General features: G+C 38.8%; 2 protein-coding genes across 4 annotated transcripts; both read right to left on the minus strand.

Annotated features, from left to right (window-relative positions):
* Positions 1 to 512: 512 nt before the first annotated feature.
* On the minus strand, positions 513 to 4312 carry LOC122083234 (auxin response factor 17-like). Of its 2 annotated transcripts, none has more exons than XM_042650964.1 (3): positions 3081 to 4312; positions 1576 to 2306; positions 513 to 760 (listed from the first exon to the last, which is right to left on the minus strand). In XM_042650964.1, the coding sequence occupies exons 1-2, from the start codon at positions 4143 to 4145 to the stop codon at positions 1578 to 1580; spliced, it is 1794 nt and encodes a 597-aa protein (XP_042506898.1). In that variant the 5' UTR covers positions 4146 to 4312; the 3' UTR covers positions 513 to 760; positions 1576 to 1577. The 2 variants fall into 2 exon arrangements, with proteins under 2 accessions (XP_042506898.1, XP_042506897.1); XM_042650963.1 differs by having other exon boundaries at positions 1533 to 2306.
* Positions 4313 to 13947: 9635 nt separating this feature from the next.
* LOC122084440 (eukaryotic translation initiation factor 5-like) lies at positions 13948 to 16857 on the minus strand. 2 transcript variants are annotated; one of them, XM_042652673.1, is made up of 2 exons: positions 16719 to 16857; positions 13948 to 15969 (listed from the first exon to the last, which is right to left on the minus strand). In XM_042652673.1, exon 2 carries the CDS (start codon positions 15614 to 15616, stop codon positions 14189 to 14191), a length of 1428 nt encoding a protein of 475 aa, XP_042508607.1. In that variant the 5' UTR covers positions 15617 to 15969; positions 16719 to 16857; the 3' UTR covers positions 13948 to 14188. The 2 variants fall into 2 exon arrangements, with proteins under 2 accessions (XP_042508607.1, XP_042508606.1); XM_042652672.1 differs by having other exon boundaries at positions 16688 to 16835.
* Positions 16858 to 17685: the final 828 nt, after the last annotated feature.

Genomic DNA, 17685 nt, shown 5'->3' on the forward strand with positions numbered 1-17685 from the left:
ACAGGAAGCATGTCTTGTCTCTTGACACATGTTTTGTGCTCTGAATTTGATTCAGCCCGGAACTCAAAAATAACGACTGATATCCAAGCCTTCAGCCCGACTAGTTTTGTGAATCCATACTAACCCCAAAGAACACCCTCCGAAGACAAAATACTTCCAAGATAAATCATGGTTTGAAAAGTCATTTCTTAAATTCAAAACTGTATCGGATCGACCTGAATTGGTTGGACCGGTATTGTCAATATGCATGCAATCCAAAATTTTGACGGATCGGTATGAATGAAAGGTAAAATAAGGTTAAAAAAAGAAAATAGGGCTTTTTAATGACAACCAGGGGTATTTCTGTCAGACAGATCATATCGGCCCTAACTGATTCCGGTATCCATGACTCCAATAGTTGTATGTCTCAACCTGAGAAAAATATAACAATGACAACATATAAACGAAAAAACAAGATGAATTTCTTCCACACCGCCCACAATCAAATAAATTTACACAATGAAGCATGATAATTAAATCCAAAACTCTCAAATTGTCTTTAGTCTACTAAATGATTTAAGAAATCAGAACAAGATTATAATGGTTCCACATTAACACAAAGTCGAACTTCAAACTGGAAATGTTGAAATACAGCAGCTAGAAACAAATCAACACAAAGTTAGACTACAAACTAGAAGCTTCAAGCACAGCAGCCAGAAACATCTCAACTTTACTTCAAAGGTCAGCCACATAGTCAGCTTCCCGCCTTGTCTAGACAGGTCTGCACAAGCAAAGAAAAGAATATTAAAGGCACTGGAAACAATTGCATCTATATAGAATTTATACAGGCTAGAAAAAGAGTTTCCTTCTCCCAATCAATTATGCACCCAAAACAATTGAAATATCAATTTTGTAAAGTGAACCAAGCATATCATTATGAACAAGTTGATTCTATATCATTTACCCTCTAAGACCCTCTAGGTGGTCACGGGGAACTTAGGAATTTTCCCCATATCATTATTACCCAATCTTGGTTTTAATGTTATAACTTCAGATATATGATTACTAAGCATCAGAGAGGGAAAAAAAATACACTACCCTTTGATCATGAGGAGACAATAGACAGTTCAAAATCTTGACATCCTCATATATTGTTTCTTGCCCACAACACTAGTTTGTTTTTGAACAGAAGTTTTGGATATACCTTCATTCCCCAAAACTTTGAATACCATCTAGAATACCACTACTAATGCAACTCCAACCACCTCCACCACATATGTACTATAGGGGGTAGAGTAACAGTTTCAACACGATACTGTTATGGTGAAGAGACTAGTCAATTCCATACAACATTCCTACCCAAAAGAATACCATACAACATTATATTATCAAATGCAAAACTTCACACCTCACTAATATCATATTGGTATACTAGAACCAGAATATTCTTAACTGTATCTCTAGAACTAATCAGTAAATTCGGCATATACTATTGAATTTTACAATTTTTGAATGATGCCAATTTTTAAAAAAGTGTAAGCAAACAAAAATACCTGTACAGCTTTTCATCTGGATGACACAATGCAACCACTATACCTTCACAAAGAGCATGCTTCCACAGCTGAGCCTCGTTGACATGGAACATCAACACCATTATATAGATTGTTGTAAGAGCACGATGGAGAAGGATCCAGTAGGTTATTGATCCCCTCAATCTCTTTGTATCCTTTACTGCCATCATCTTCCGAGCACCCAACATCATCTGATCCACTCTCAACCGGCTGGTTTGTCTGGATTATCTGACCAAACAATTGAAATGAACACACACCAGATTTTGTGGTTGTGTTACGATTACGATTGACGAGAAGTTCTGTACCAAAGAAATGCACACTGCTTTGACTATTTGGTGATGAGTTATCAGATTGTGACGCGCTACCAATGTTCAATTCAGTAGATACACAACTAGACTTGGGTGCCACATTACCATACAAATTATCATAGCCCATCTGACGACTATTGTTAGATACAAAATTTGATAAACTTGATACATAATATGAATCTTGCCTGGCTCCCTGCATGCTCACAGGAAGAGAATTATAACCAAACAACGGTTGGCTCAAATTCCCCATCATTGAATTAGTTAATCCGGCCATAGGAAAGTACAAGCCTCCCTCTGTAGGTGTAAGAAAATCAGGATTTTGAGAAACTCTAAGTTTCTTTGTGGGAGGGAATGGTGTCTGAAGTGGTGGTGTGGTTGCAATTAATTCAACTTGCCATGGGCTTACTTTTTTTACATTTTGCAAAACTTCAGGCTCATCCCATGTAACCTGAAACAACAATCATAAGAGTGAGACAATAAGTTACCTGATACATGAGAGTGGGAAAAATGCATGACAAAAAAAAAAAAAGAAGAAGAAGATAATTCCAGATTATATGCTATACCTCTTACAGAAAACATATAAGAAGCAAGAGACCTGATTAGTAAATAGTTTCTCAAAAATGCAGTCATATCCATTTGGGATACATTTGCTAACGTTCAAAATTTGGATCACAAGTAAAATCACCCAACTCTATTAACTAAGCAAACAACTATCTCCTACATTGCAAGGAGTAAGGTACTTTATCTCATCAAAACTAAGCAGTGGAAATCAAAACAGAAGACTGGACTGCTTCTTAAACGAGAAAGGGCCTTGACCTTATACCTCTTAATCCTAAGCAATACATGATTATGGATAGAGGCCTTTGCACATTCAACCTGTTCATCCAGCTGCATTATCAGATTATTTGCATTTATATTCTGGATAGATCACAAACACATCTAACCCCTTGGTCATCAATCAGGAGAACACCAGACACAACCACTGTTTATACCATGTCCAGAATATATATATATATATATAAAAGACATTACTTCAAAAAATTGTACAAACCATAATTTCAACATAGAAAATTATACTCAAACAGATAAACTCAAAAGATCCAACACATAAAAATACCAGGAAATGAAAAAAAAAAAAAAGGTCTTAAATCTGGAACTAAAGTGCCTTCATGCCCTCCATTAGCAAACCTTCAAATTTTTTCTTTAAAGCTCAAAAATTTACCTGAAGCATACGCCAAGGTGAGGCATGCCATGGCCCAGTGTCTATGAATGCAGCTGATGAAACAGTACCCTGGAACCATGTCATCCTAGATGAATCCTCTGTCTCCACGGCCATCTTCACCCTCATTCCTGCCGTCCAAATAATATTCAGAGACTCGTCCACAGTCTCTGCCTTCACCACGAAATCCGGTGAACCTGCTCTGGGATAATAAACAATCTCAAAAGGCCTACCTGCCCGTGCTAATTCAGCAGCTTCCACCACTGATTCAGACGGGACCTTACCCCTCTCGGTCCTCGAAAACCCCTCTCTGTTTCGAAACTCTTCTTCCAATTTCACCATAGCAGAAGCACCCGACGCATATTGGCAGTTCCATCCCACAGAATCTACACTCCCGCTACCCCTCGCAGTCCTTCTGATCCCAACGAAAAGCTCACCATTCGGATTCTTCATGAAAACCACAGAATCACCAGCCACTAGCTTTTTGTAATTCACAAACTTGCTCCATCCAGTGGTCAACAAATGCCTCCGAGGAGTTCCACGGTAAATATGCCGGAACTCCCACACCATTCCATGAACATCTCTCACTGAAATTGACTGTACTGGCGGTTCTTCTTTGTAGTCCAAAGGCGGAAAGATCGAATCAGCACAGAACCTTGGAACCGAGAAGCCGCCACCGTTATTAGCATCACTGGGAGTAAGGATCTTCACGAATGACACAATCTTCCTCTCCTCCAGATCCCCTTTCGAAGCTACTGGAGCAGCAGGCGACATACAGTGAACTCCAAAACTATGATATCGATCGATGGCTTCCAGGCGGATCATCGCAAAAACCTCATCGGTGTCTGAATTAGCAAGGAAGCGAACGGAAAGGATTCGGCAGTGCACATATGGTTGCGCATAGACAAGAGATGAGAATTCCGGTGGAGACTTGGATTGCTCGGCATGACCTTGGGGGAAGTAGTAAACCCTAGAATCGACATTGGGGATTTCAACGGAGTTTCCTGCACAGGCTTTCCAGATACTTGGATCGACACTACGAAGCTGGTTTGCCATCGCATACGCCATTGTTAGGGCTCTCGAGAGCTCAAAGATCTGAAACCAACACAGAAAGAGAGAGAACCCTTATGCCTCTCTCGTTAGTTCGCCCTTTCTGTGCTGGAGTTTTACAAAAAGAGTTCACACTCAACCAGAAAGGAAGAGAGAAAGTAAAGAGAACACAAAGAGAGAGAAAGAAGAGTAGACAGTGCCGTCTTGAGGTCGGAGAAGGGGGCACGGAAGCAAAAGCGGAGGGTCCGAACCGTAGTTACCCTCACTTACTTCTAAAACTACAATTTTGCCCAAAATAGAAAAACTTATTTTCCACGTCGGATATACCGAGTTCCGTTAGATTGGAATCCAAAATATTACAGTTTCGAATCTGACGTTTCAGATTAGGGTGCTCCGAGAAATAGGAATCGTTGTAGTAAAGTAAAATTGGGTTTACCTTTACGGTGTGTCACGGATGACGAAACTACCCTTTTGGTCATTCCGAAATTATCGGGATTTTGGTAAGCGTTCTTAATTAATTTCTGTTGGAAAAGGAATTAAGGTTTTCCCATTTGGAGGAAAAATCCAAAAAAGAAAGGAAAACTCTCACGCCTTAGAAAGAAAGGAATATTTCACTCGCGCTGGATACCATCGGATTGGAATCAAGAAGTGATGATAGATTGGAAGGAAGAGAATGGAATTGTAGTGGATCGTAATTATAGTGTATGAGAGGGGATTAGGGAGGGTTGTTTTTGCCCTAATGATAGATGTTGAGTAAAGAGAAAAAGGCGGGAAAGGGAAAGAAGTCAGTTAAGAAGAATTCGAAAAAAAGGGGAAAATTAAAATATCTAAAGAAAAAAACCGTCTTGACTGAAAGCACTTTCTTTCTCCTTATTTCACTCTCAAAGGAAGAACCGGAAGGAGACATCTCTGGCAAGGAAATGGCTCCGTGTTTGACGGACACCAGAGTTCCTTCTAGTTCCAACAAGATCTTTCCCTGGGCCCACTTATTTTTGCTCATCTAATGGTCTTGATAGCTTTTGATGGTCGATGATGTATCAGGTATGTAAGATTTGTTGACTGCCTAACAAAGTCAAACCAAGCATAGAACAAGTAGTTCACTGGGGGTGTCGAAACACTCATAACCTAGCTTGAATCGATAAAATCGATAAAACCAAACCGAAGTCTTAGTCAAATCGATTTTGAGTTTAAAGGTGTGTTCTCATTTTTTGAAGGAAACATGTATGTTTGCAATCTTCTTGTTATAGTTCTTCATACTAGTCATTATCAAAAAAAAAGTTCTTCCTATTATTGTCAAGCTGAGACCTGAGACACTTTCTTATTCTTTCGTAATAGGTTTTTACTTCGCTCCGCTTTTTCATTGGTCTGGTTTATTACGATCTCAAAATTGAATTGATTGTATGAACTCAAAATTAGTTTAAAGCTTGAAACAAAATCGAAATCAAACTATTAAAAACCTAAATTCAGTTCAAAACTCATAATGAATCCAATTGTTGCATAAATTATATGGGGCAAGAGTTTGCTTGTACAATCACTACATCAACATTCAAAGTGAAAGGGGCATGTAGATGCACTTGGATAAAAGGTAGTATGGTCTTGTTGTGCTTATTTGTGCCTGAGTGTAGATTCATGCAAGCGGACAACATTCTTTTACATAAATTTGTATACTAGATCAAAACCAAGCCGACCCAATAACAAAATGATACCAAACCCAGAGCTGAACCAAAACCGAAATTTCCTATCGATTTGATTTTAATTTTGTCATTTTCACATTGAAATTGACAACCCTAAGTCTTTGACAAACGGAGAAACCGGATCTTGTGACGTAACGTGCAGTTATCAACAATGGGGGCCCAACCATATGACAGGAAAAGGCATCAAAGGGGTTGTCTCTGTCAACATAGGCCAACAGACAAGTCTAGTTCTAACGGCAATGATAGTGGCCTTTTGTGGCCAACAAAAATATATTAATGAAACATGTGGGCCCTTGACACGTCAGATAATTGTCAGACACCGTTACAAAACACTAAAAGGGTATTTCAGGTATATGATTAATGATTTTAACTGAAGTGGGTTTCCGAAATTACCCTTTTGTTGATAATTTATTGTGATTAGCTGTGGATATAAAGTCCGACCCGGTTTTGGTTGCTGGGTGGGTGGTCCAGTGGGACCTGACCCAATAAGTAAACAACCGAAAATAAGTAAATTAGTTTACATAAATAGATATGGGGATACCTAGGCATGGAAGGTTGTCAAGTATGTCCTTTTTGATAAGTCATAAATAGGGTTTAATGTCTCTTCACCAAAAAAAAAAAAGGGTTTAATGTCACATAAAGAAAGTGACGTGGCATATGGTTTTGAGAACTAGTTGGACACTCTACCCATCAGTCAAAGAACAACAATTTGGAGAAACGTAGGTAGGTAATAAGTATAAAAATGTTTTTGTGTTTTTTGGGTAAAGTATAAGAAATTTTAACTTTTAGGGATTAAGGACTTCCTGCCACTGAATAGATTGGTCCGTTTTAGTTGACTGTTGACTACTATAAGTAGACTTTGTTCCATGGCGATATTGAATCAGGGTACCAAGATTGTGGTTCAAGTTCAATTTTTGGGATTGGGTCAGGAGGGAGAGAAGAGAAGTGGGATATTAATCCATCCCTGGAACCATCAGCAAGACTCTCTCTCTCTCTCTCTCTCTCTCTCATTCTCTGACATTGATCACCACCACAGCATTAATGTTATTGGTTATCCAACAGTCGAGCTCGGACCCTGCCTATAGTATAAGAAATAGGGAAGAAAATTATCGTTGAAGAGTACATGATCATAGTGGAAAAAAATCAAATCATTAATCAATCCAGAAGGAAATGTGTGTATGGGTCTTCCTCCTTATAAGCTTTCTGCTAGCCGAGCAACGCATGCGAGAGTACTCTTACATGATTCTGTTCAATACACATGCCGTATGTCTACTCACAAATGTACTTGGGAATCATCATTTCTTGAATAACATAACGTAACGATCTTTAGAATAGGTTGTGTCCCTATTCCTAGTCAAGAACGTTTAAGAAAAAAACTAAGGAGAACTGTAACTTGTTAACAATATGTCATGCATAAAAATAATTGACAATTCAGTTTGATGGACAAATAATTCCCATAATTACTCACTTGTACATAAAATCCAACTCCATCGTACTTTGCACCCATACTATCTACATGTTTCTCATACAATTCAAGAGACAAGCCCTTTGCCAGAATCACATACATTATCCATAGAGTCAACCTTTAGTGATGGCAATATCACCTTGTTCAATGATCTCTCTATTCAGATGATACTTTTATTGAACGTGCTTGTTCCTAATGAGCTCTAGGATCCTTTGTTTGTGTTATTACCTTCTTGTTGTCATAATATCAAGATATGGGGTGCTTGATGAACTTAGGAACCACCTTTAAATCAGTCAAAATTTTCTTCAACCAAACGTTTTCTTTGATTGTATCACCAACTGCAAGGTATTCAACCTCCTTAGTGGAATCGATTGTCGACTTCTTCTTGGTACTTCTCTAATTAATTATCTTGCCACTCATCATATAGATCATTTTGGGCATGGACCTTTTATCATACTGAAGTGGGTTTCCGAAATTACCCTTTTGTTGATAATTTATTGTGATTAGCTGTGGATATAAAGTCCGACCCGGTTTTGGTTGCTGGGTGGGTGGTCCAGTGGGACCTGACCCAATAAGTAAACAACCGAAATTAAGTAAATTAGTTTACATATAGATGTGGGGATACCTAGGCATGGAAGGTTGTCAAGTATTTCCTTTTTGATAAGTCATAAATAGGGTTTAATGTCTCTTCACCAAAAAAAAAAAAAGGTTTAATGTCACATAAAGAAAGTGACGCGGCATATGGTTTTGAGAACTAGTTGGACACTCTACCAACCAATCAAAGAACAACAATTTGGAGAAACGTAGGTTGGTAATAAGTATAAAAATGTTTTTGTGTTTTTTGGGTAAAGTATAAGAAATTTTTACTTTTAGGGATTAAGGACTTCCTGCCACTTAATAGATTGGTCCGTTTTGGTTGACTGTTGACTACTATAAGTTGACTTTGTTCCATGGCGATATTGAATCAGGGTACCAAGATTGTGGTTCAAGTTCAATTTTTGGGATTAGGTTAGGAGGGAGAGAAGAGAAGTGGGATATTAATCCATCCCTGGAACCATCAGCAAGACTCTCTCTCTCTCTCTCTCTCTCTCTCTCTCTCTGTCTGACATTGATCACCACCACAGCATTAATGTTATTGGTTATCCAACAGTCGAGCTCGGACCCTGCCTATAGTATAAGAAATAGGGAAGAAAATTATCGTTGAAGAGAACATGATGGTAGTGGAAAAAAATCAAATCATTAATCAATCTAGAAGGAAATGTGTGTATGGGTCTTCCTCCTTATAAGCTCTCTACTAGCCGAGCAACGCATGCGAGAGTACTCTTACATGATTCTGTTCAATACACATGCCGTATGTCTACTCACAAATGTACTTGGGAATCATCATTTCTTGAATAACATAATGTAACGATCTTTAGAATAGGTTGTGTCCCTATTCCTAGTCGAGAGCGTTTAAAAAAAAAACTAAGGACAATTATAACTCGTTAATAATATGTCATGCATAAAAATAATTCCCATAATCATTCACTTGTACATAAAATCCAACTCCATCGTACTTTGCACCCATACTATCTACATGTTTCTCATACAATTCAAGAGACAAGCCCTTTGCCAGAATCACATACATTATCCATAGAGTCAACCTTTAGTGATGGCAATATCACCTTGTTCAATGATCTCTCTATTCAGATGATACTTTTATTGAGCGTGCTTGTTCCTAATGAGCTCTAGGATCCTTTGTTTGTGTTATTACCTTCTTGTTGTCATAATATCAAGATATGGGGTGCTTGATGAACTTAGGAACCACCTTTAAATCAGTCAAAATTTTCTTCAACCAAACGTTTTCTTTGGTTGTATCACCAACTGCCAGGTATTCAACCTCATTAGTGGAATCGATTGTTGACTTCTTCTTGGTACTTCTCTAATTAATTACCTTGCCACTCATCATATAGATCATTCTGGGCGTGGACCTTTTATCATCTTTGTTAGTCTGAAAATTCAAGTATGTGAAACTCATGAGTGACAATTGGTCGGAATCATAGACCAACAAATAATTCTTAGACTTTCTCAAATACATGAGGTTATTTTTAGTAGCAATTTAAATCTCTCATCTAGGGTTTGACTGTATCGGTTCCAAATCCTAACGGAATAGCAAATGTCTAGCTTGTACAAAACATGGTGTACATAAGAATTTCCATTACTGAAGCATAGGTAATTATCTTCATATCCTCAATATATCTAGAGATTAATGGCACTAAGACTTAGGGAGACTTACATGCCTGAAAGGATTATTTCTTTTTTAGGAGTTCTTCATGTTAAATCTAGCTAGAATCTTTTCTATATAAGTAGATTGCGACAAGCCCAACATCTTTTTTCGGCGATTTCTAACAAGTTTGATGCTCCGGATTTATTTGGCTTCATCAAGATCTTTCATAAAAAAGGTTGTTGACCGCCACACTTTTAAAGATGAAAGCATACTCACATCATTCCCACTGAGTGCAAGTCATCTAAGTTCAATAGAAGAAAACAGATTGCACTCCGACTGATCTTCTTGTAAACATATGAATTATTCATGATTAACTCAAAGCTAAACATTTTTACTGTTTCATCAAAACGGATGTTCCAACTTTTGAAAGTCTGTCTTAGACCACAGATGAATCTTAACAACTTGCATACTTTGTTTTCTACCGTTATTAAGGAGAATCCTTCTAGCTAACACATGTAGATTTCTTGATGAAGAAATCTATTAACTAATGTAGTTTTGCACATCATCTACTAGATATTATAATTAGAGTGTGCAACGATAGACAATAAAATCCTAATGGAATATACTATTACCACTAATGAGAAGTCTCACTTATATGGAATTCTTCCAATTTGTCTTCCTCCAGTGTGAGGAGGGTAAATCATATAAGGATTTAATAGCCCTCCCACAACCTCGTGGCTCTAGAGAAGTCAGTTCTATAGTGGGTGAATTGACTTAGATTATCTACAAGAACAGATAGTTCTTAGCCATCAAACACTTTTTTTATGACCACGAGATCAGATCTTTGATAAGATCACCATCAAAAAAAGGTAGCATATTTACTAACTGTCTGTTTATGATCATTAGTGTCTTAGAAATAAAACCCTATAGTACCTTTAGGGTACCCAAATCCTAAGGTATTGTAGGCTAGGCTTTCACCCATACCACAACTAAAAAGTGATTTTAGATACATACTCGGTCGGTACCCGATTTAAGATATAGATCACATTCTCTAGGGTGAACCCTAGAAAGACAAAGGCAACTCACTAAAATTGAGCATCATCTGTAGGGTCCTATTATGTCTCTCTAGGACACCATTCACTTGAGGTGACCCTTGGGTTATCAAGGGTGAAAATCCCCTTGCATATGAGATATTCTTTGAACTCATCCCACAAGTACTCACCTCATCGATTGGATCAAAGAGACTTGATGCATATACCTAATTGTTTTTCAACTTCCGCTCAAAATTGTTTAATCTTTTCAAATGTTTCTGATTTTGACACAATAGGTAAATATAACCATATCTAGAGTAATTCTCAGTAAAGTCACAAAGTATTCATAACCATATATTGTTTGGATATTAATGGGTCCACATACATTTGAAAGTATTATCTCAAACACATTACTAGCTCTCTTGCCCTTATCGGCCAAAAAAAGGCTTTCTCAGTCATTGTCTTGCAGGCATGATTTACAAGTTGGATAATATACAATTTTTAGAATATCTAAGGTTCCATCCTTAACTAATTTGTAATGCATATTGATATATGATCTAATATGAGATTCTATAAATATGTAGAGTTCACTAAAGTATGCTTACATTTCAAAACATATTTGAAGCCTCATTCGTCTTAAGGTAGACTTTAGAAAATACAAATCATTTTGCAAATATCCAATAATTACCAGATAATTATTCAAATGGATGACTAGTCTTGAAGTGAAATAACATACAACATTCAGAAACAAGTTTTGAAACTAAAATAATGTTCCTCTTAAACGATCGAACATAATAAAAATCTTTAAAAAACTAGTATTGAACTTTAATATAAAAGTCCCTATTGCTATTGCTAAGGTTAGCAATGCCTCATCGTTGAGGCCCATCTACCCTCGGAACCATGCTTGTAGGAGTGCCCACCATAGCTCTTTTGTATCATAATATGTTGCCTTTGACAGGTCATATCACCTTAATCTCACCTTTCACTAAGCAGGGGTGGAGGCTAAGATAGCTTTTGGTAACGTTTCTGTTGTTTTTGTATCTAGAAATAGTAGAAACGATTTTTCACGTTTTTGAGAATAGAAACGGATATTTTGGTTTTTTCTAAACTTGTTTCTCGCATCGTCCGCATCGAGATCTACAACACCGACAATGGCGTCAAGGACTACCTTCAAGGATTTTTTGGTGTTTAATAAACGAGTTACCTTTTGATCGATTTCTTATCGGGCCTTTCCTTAGTATTTTGGCCTCAACTTGTTTCTAAAAACGGCGAAACAAATATAACATGTTTCTCTATTCACGTTTCTTGTATCATAAATTGTCATAAATTTCTATCTACATTTCTAAAAATGAGTGGAATGAAACGGATTTATCAAACGCTTTTAAGGCCATTTTTTCATTTTTTTGTATAGAAAAATGTAAAAATACGTTTCTAGGAACGTTATCAAACGGTGCCATCCATCTTAGCCACCAAAAAGCTTGGGATTTAGTTTGTTCTCCTAAGAGTGTAGTGGTTTGGGTTTAAGAGACTAACCTTCTCAAAATGAAGGGTTGTTATTAAAGTTGGGTTGGTGGTTGCTTACGGAAGATTCTACTGTTTGGGTTAGCTTGTTAAGTGCCAAGTATTTTCACCTCAGTTCTATTTTTGATAAGGGGGTTATGGCTAAAAGGCGGCTGGGGCTTTGGACTTGGAACAGTATTGTTAGAATTCTTCAGAAAAAATAAAGAAGCAACCCAGTACACGAGGTATCTTGTATATTTTGTGCATCTCAGACAAACCATTTGGATTTATTTTTCGAATGTGATTTTCCGAAAGAGTGTGGGCTGCTGGTCCTTTGGGGATAAGATCAAATGTTCTTCTGTCTGTCCATTCAATCCTTTCTGTCTAATATGTTCTTTTGCTCCTCTTTGTGTGTCTTATATGCAAATCAAAGCTGCCACTATTAGGCTATCCTAGTGTTCGTATGGGGTCGTGGGATCGAACCCTATTGTACTATTTGTGTGTGTGTAGAAATAGGTAGTCATTGGCCCTACTAACGCCCAGCAGGGGTTGGCAGTTGGCCAGTGGTGCTTAGTAGGATAGAGTAGCACCAAAAAAAAAAGTGTATTATATGCGGTTTTCCTCCTCTTTATCTGTTTATTGTTGTCTATTACTCTCCATTTTCTTTAGTCTCACAGGAATCATGTTACTTTTGGTAGGTCAAATCCTTTATTGATCCTTAAGCATATTATGTGGTGGCTAGTTGTGATCAGAATTTGCTGTCCATCTCTCTGGACTGACATTTATTTTCCTCCTATTCCAGACGAGATTGAAATCTCTATCATCAATTTTCCTAGGAATTTCTAACCACCCTTTGACCGATTCAAGATGGGCTTATGGAATTTTCTTTCAAGGTCACTTTATTTTACTTGAATTAAGTTACATGAAGTTAGAACAGGAGCTGAAATCAATAGCTAAAGGTGATCTTCAAGTTCCAAGGAAAGTACCTGAAATGGTTTGGAACATTAAAGAGATTTGTCCGTATTTTCTCTGCTTTTTAAAGAGGTTGCTACCAGAGCCAGTTAATGGGGCGTGGCCTTGGACCTCTTTACTACAATATGTGTTGGAGGCTGAGATGAGGTTGTTCAGTTTATTAAGAGGTTGACTGTATGCCTTGTGCCCCATGAACCTTGCACATGCCCACCACGAGCACCCTGCTGTAGACACATCAATTACGCACAAGCACGCACGCCCACCCCTCCAAGTGCTTGGAGGAGTGTGCACACCCCACAGACATGTGCCCCACACTCAAACCCTCACACAACATGACTCAGCAACACGGTTGCATCCTTGCATGTATACCCCAATACCCATGCCCTCGAGCACGAGTCCATCCTCACAGAATCTTGGCCACAAAGGCCCTTGAGCAACCCCACATTGTGCGGATGAGAAGGCCGGCCTTGCACCAAGTCAGTGATACCATAGCCTTTCCTAGGTCTGATTCATTAGGTCATTGGGTCTCCATATGATCAAATACCCTGCCCACTGAATATTTGGCCCGGGCTCCAACACCACCGACCCTTCACCGATCCATCCAAGGACTGGGAATGCTTGGACACATATCCACAAGCGATGGCAGGTGTTAAGATGCATAACCAAGCACTCCCAAGCTTAAAATGATCATGGGAATGTGCAGTCATTGAAGAGGAGCCAGACCCAACAAGTAGAACCTAGGATCTTTTCGAAATTTTTGAAGCAGGAGTCCTGTTGGGCAGAGCCAATGACAACATCATAACAAAATCATACCCATAACCTAGGGCGACACTGAAAAATCCTACTCCTGGTAAAAAAAATGAAATAAAAAATGACTAGGAGAAACCCCATGCCAAAACCTAAGACCTCAAATTGTAAACAGCAAAGTCTATACCACTGGCAGAAAGTAATATAACAAGGAAGAAGTCCATGCCAGAACCTTAGATTTCAAAAACTAAAGAGAGAAGAAGAAAACAGAAACTATTCACCTTAAAATATCATGATCCCTTATATCAGTACCTAACCCAAAACAGTAAATTCAAACGTTCCAAAATTAGAAATATTTGACTGTAGGGATACTAACTGTATTAAAGCATGCACACCAACAACCCAAGGACAGACAACAAACAAACTAGAAAGACAGAATGACAGACTCAAAAGATGCCAATCCAGTAACTTCGCAAGTTTGACTCGGCTATATCACGAATCACCTCCTCTGATTCAGACTCCGCACTCTGGAGCCACTCGATGAAAGGCTTCACATTCTTCCAGACCTGGGAGTTCTTGTTGCCTCCAGCCAAGCCTTCTTGATACCACTGCACAATGATTTCTTCCTCCAGCACATCACTGTCATACAGTGTCTTGAGAGCCACAGCGACCACCTTCACCACTTCAGAGCTTGCCTTTCCACAGAAATTTACGAGTGCACACAGCAGATGCATTTGTGATCCATCATCACCTGCTGCAGCAGCAGTAAGGTAATTCTTCTTCTTGGCAACTTCTTTCGCAAATCCCTTCCCAACACCCTCAAAAAGAGCTTCAAACAAAGCATTCATAACCTCCTGGGGCGTGCCTGACAGGGATCCCAAGGTAGAATGCAGCTGGCTAACAGTGCATCCTTTCTTCAGACTCCCTCGGATCTCCTTCACAAGCCTTTCCTGGGTGCTCTCAATAGCAGTCCCATTCTCACCTCCCTTGTGGTCAGATTTTGATTCTGCTTCTGGTGTACTGTTCTTGCCAGCAACTTCAATTTTCTTTGCTTTTGGCTTCTCTTCAGTGGCTGTGAGCATAACCATCTCAGCCGTCACTGTACTCAACTGCTCTTGGATACGTTGACGGGCTGCCTCAAGAGAGGTGTCAGTCTGCCACTGGATGTCATCATCATCATCATCATCATCATTGTCATTGGCAGCTTCATTCTCATCAGCTTGGCTGTGAGTAGGTGAAGTCCGATCCTCATCAGATGCATTTCCCTTCTTCTTGGTTGAGGTTCCCTTGGAGGCCGCTTCCTTGGAGGGAGCCTTCTTCTTCAACTCTTTCTTAAGCTTCTTCTGCTCCTCATCTGCAGCTTGCCCTTCCTTGAGGCGTTCTTTCTCTGCCTTCCTCATTGCTTTCTTATCCTTGGATCCCTTCTTTGTTTCAGGAGGGTTCTTAATTATGAAGGTTGTGAGTTTGTCCCTCATGTCAACATCAGAAACATAACCACATGCAGCACATTTGAGGGTGATCATCTGAGTCTTAGTAATAACTATCTCTGTCTCAGGGTTCCCACACCCATAGCATTGGACATATTTCTTGATGAAGTTCTCAAGAAGCCCTGCAAGTTTTGCAGTATCATGGGCCCCATTGACTAGGGAAATGCCAGTTTTCTCATCAAATTTGGATTGGGCTCCTAGTTCGCAACCAAAGTACTTTGTGGTATAAGAAGCAGGTCTTGCCAAAGCCTTCGCAATATCTACCATGTTGACAACATTGGTCTTGATGCCATTTCCCCGTCCTTCAATCTTGGTAATCATTTTTGGCATCTTGTACCTGTAGAATGCATCATCACTGTTCGCAGCACCAATGTTTTGCAGCGCCATCTTTGTTTCTCAGAACACAAATGCTATGACAGATATATTAGAGGGAGCAGAAGCTTGAATTGAAAAATACTGGAATGGCAGGAATTTTGTTATTCAGCAGGCCACTTCCTTCAATGATACAGGACTGATCCCTGACAAATGGGGAAGGGTGCATCCAATAGCAACCCTGATAATGAGTTAAATCCCGAAACGGCCCGAGATGCATGCAGTGTCTGTTCCTTTCCCTTGACGTAGGACAGTACTCTCCAAGAAGCCCAATCAATCCCAAATAGAGAGAGGCCCGTTCAGACATAAAAGAAACTTCAAACTTGACAACCTCCACTTTGGCGATCTTACAAATATAGCAGAGAAAACTGCCAAGTTCATAAACAAAGTAACCATTTAGAATCCTAAACTGTAAAACAAAAATTCGACTAATGATAGATAAATGCGTTAATTTTATAACCAATTGCCAACATGATGGTAAAAAACCAAAACATTATCGTATATTTAATAAAAATAAAAACAGCCAACCTCAATTGTATGTTCAGAGATTCAAACAAACATATAATAATAAATTACGCATTGTCCTACTACAAAATTACATACATATAACTAAGACTACGGTTGCATCCCCCCCCCAAAAAAAATACTAATGTTGCTTCTATGATTTCCAAACTGGGAACCATGACAAAGCAGCGCAAACTGGAAACAGGATGGATTGATGATCAAAAAATAAGAAGCGAAGAACAACCAGATCAATATCAGAAACCAATTACTATCATAATAAAGCTAATCCACAAATTCCTAGTTTGAAATCCTGTATATTAAACAGATAATACTCCTTAATATCCATATATAAGGGATCAGATTTCCCTGAGATTTAATCTAATTTTTAACAAGTAAGAATTCAATTAATCGGTTAAAAAGTACATCAATAAGAAATAAACAGATCTAATGTTCCAAGAGAAATAATAAATCCAAGAGCATACACATATGAAACTTCAAGGATTCAAAAAACCAAATATCGATCAAACACTTCTCAATCGAACAAAAGGACTGAAATATGAATCAAAGATCGACTAAACAAACCTTCAACGAATCGAAAAGGGAGAGAGACTACCTTAGTTGACGTCACGTGGAACCCTAGCCTCTCCTTAAGTCTCCTTTGCTTCAAGGTAAGGTAATGGAAGATGAGGACAGCTTTATATAATCGATTCCAAGAGAAAACCCTATTCGTGAAGGGCTAGCTAGGGTTTTCGTATATCAGTTTTATACCAATATTTTTGGATGACAAAAATACCCTTCCGCTTAGACGATTTGAGCTGGCATTAGCTCATAACTTTTGTCGAAAATTTGAAATTCCTGAACTAGCCTTCTTTTTTTTTTTTTTTAAGGATTACACGTTGTCGGTTGATGATTTTCTTGATGAGGTAGAAATCGTCTGAAATTCGCATCGGTGCAATTCCATGCAATTCTACCCCAGGCGATTGACACGTGTCCCCATTATATATCCACGATTCAGATTTAACCTACCACAAACCACTGAACAAACCATCTTCAACCAAACCAGTGGAGAACAAACCGAAACAAACCGGTTCGGTTCATTATTTGAAATAAAAACGTGATCTCTGCAAGCAAAAGCTCTCTCGGCCTCTTTCTCTCTCGACTCTCTTTGTCTCTCGGCCTAAAATTTTGATCTCTGCAAGGAAAAGCTCAGATCTCGACCTCTCTCTCAACTCTCCCTCTCGGTTCCCTCTTTCTCTCTCTCTCTCGACTCTCTCTCGACTCTCTCTGTCTCTCGGCCTCTCTCTCTCGATCTCGAATCTCCTCCTCGGTTCTCTGTAAGCCCTAACCCTGAAATCTCGACACTCCCTCTGTTCGTCGCTCCCTGCTCTCTGCTCTCTGCTCTCTCGATCTGTTCCACCCTCTCGACTCTCTCTCTGGTCGTCGCTCGACTCCGGTAGAACAGCCCTGCGCTCCCTGCTACGACAATTTCTTCATTGGAAAGGTATGAAGAACAACTCCTTCATTTTTATGCAATCTTGTGGATGTATTTGTTATGTCAATTTTTTTTTTTAAATTAATTA

Source organism: Macadamia integrifolia, chromosome 7, assembly GCF_013358625.1.
Source record: "Macadamia integrifolia cultivar HAES 741 chromosome 7, SCU_Mint_v3, whole genome shotgun sequence".
NCBI classification, from domain to species: Eukaryota; Viridiplantae; Streptophyta; class Magnoliopsida; order Proteales; family Proteaceae; genus Macadamia; species Macadamia integrifolia.

Coding starts and splice junctions, on each gene's coding strand:
- LOC122084440 (XM_042652673.1), bottom strand. CDS start 15,616: ATGGCGCTGCAAAACATTGGTGCTGCGAACAGTGATGATGCATTCTAC.
- LOC122083234 (XM_042650964.1), bottom strand. CDS start 4,145: ATGGCGTATGCGATGGCAAACCAGCTTCGTAGTGTCGATCCAAGTATC. Junction 2,307..3,080: donor CACCTTGGCGTATGCTTCAG/GTAAATTTTTGA, acceptor TTGTTGTTTCAG/GTTACATGGGATGAGCCTGA.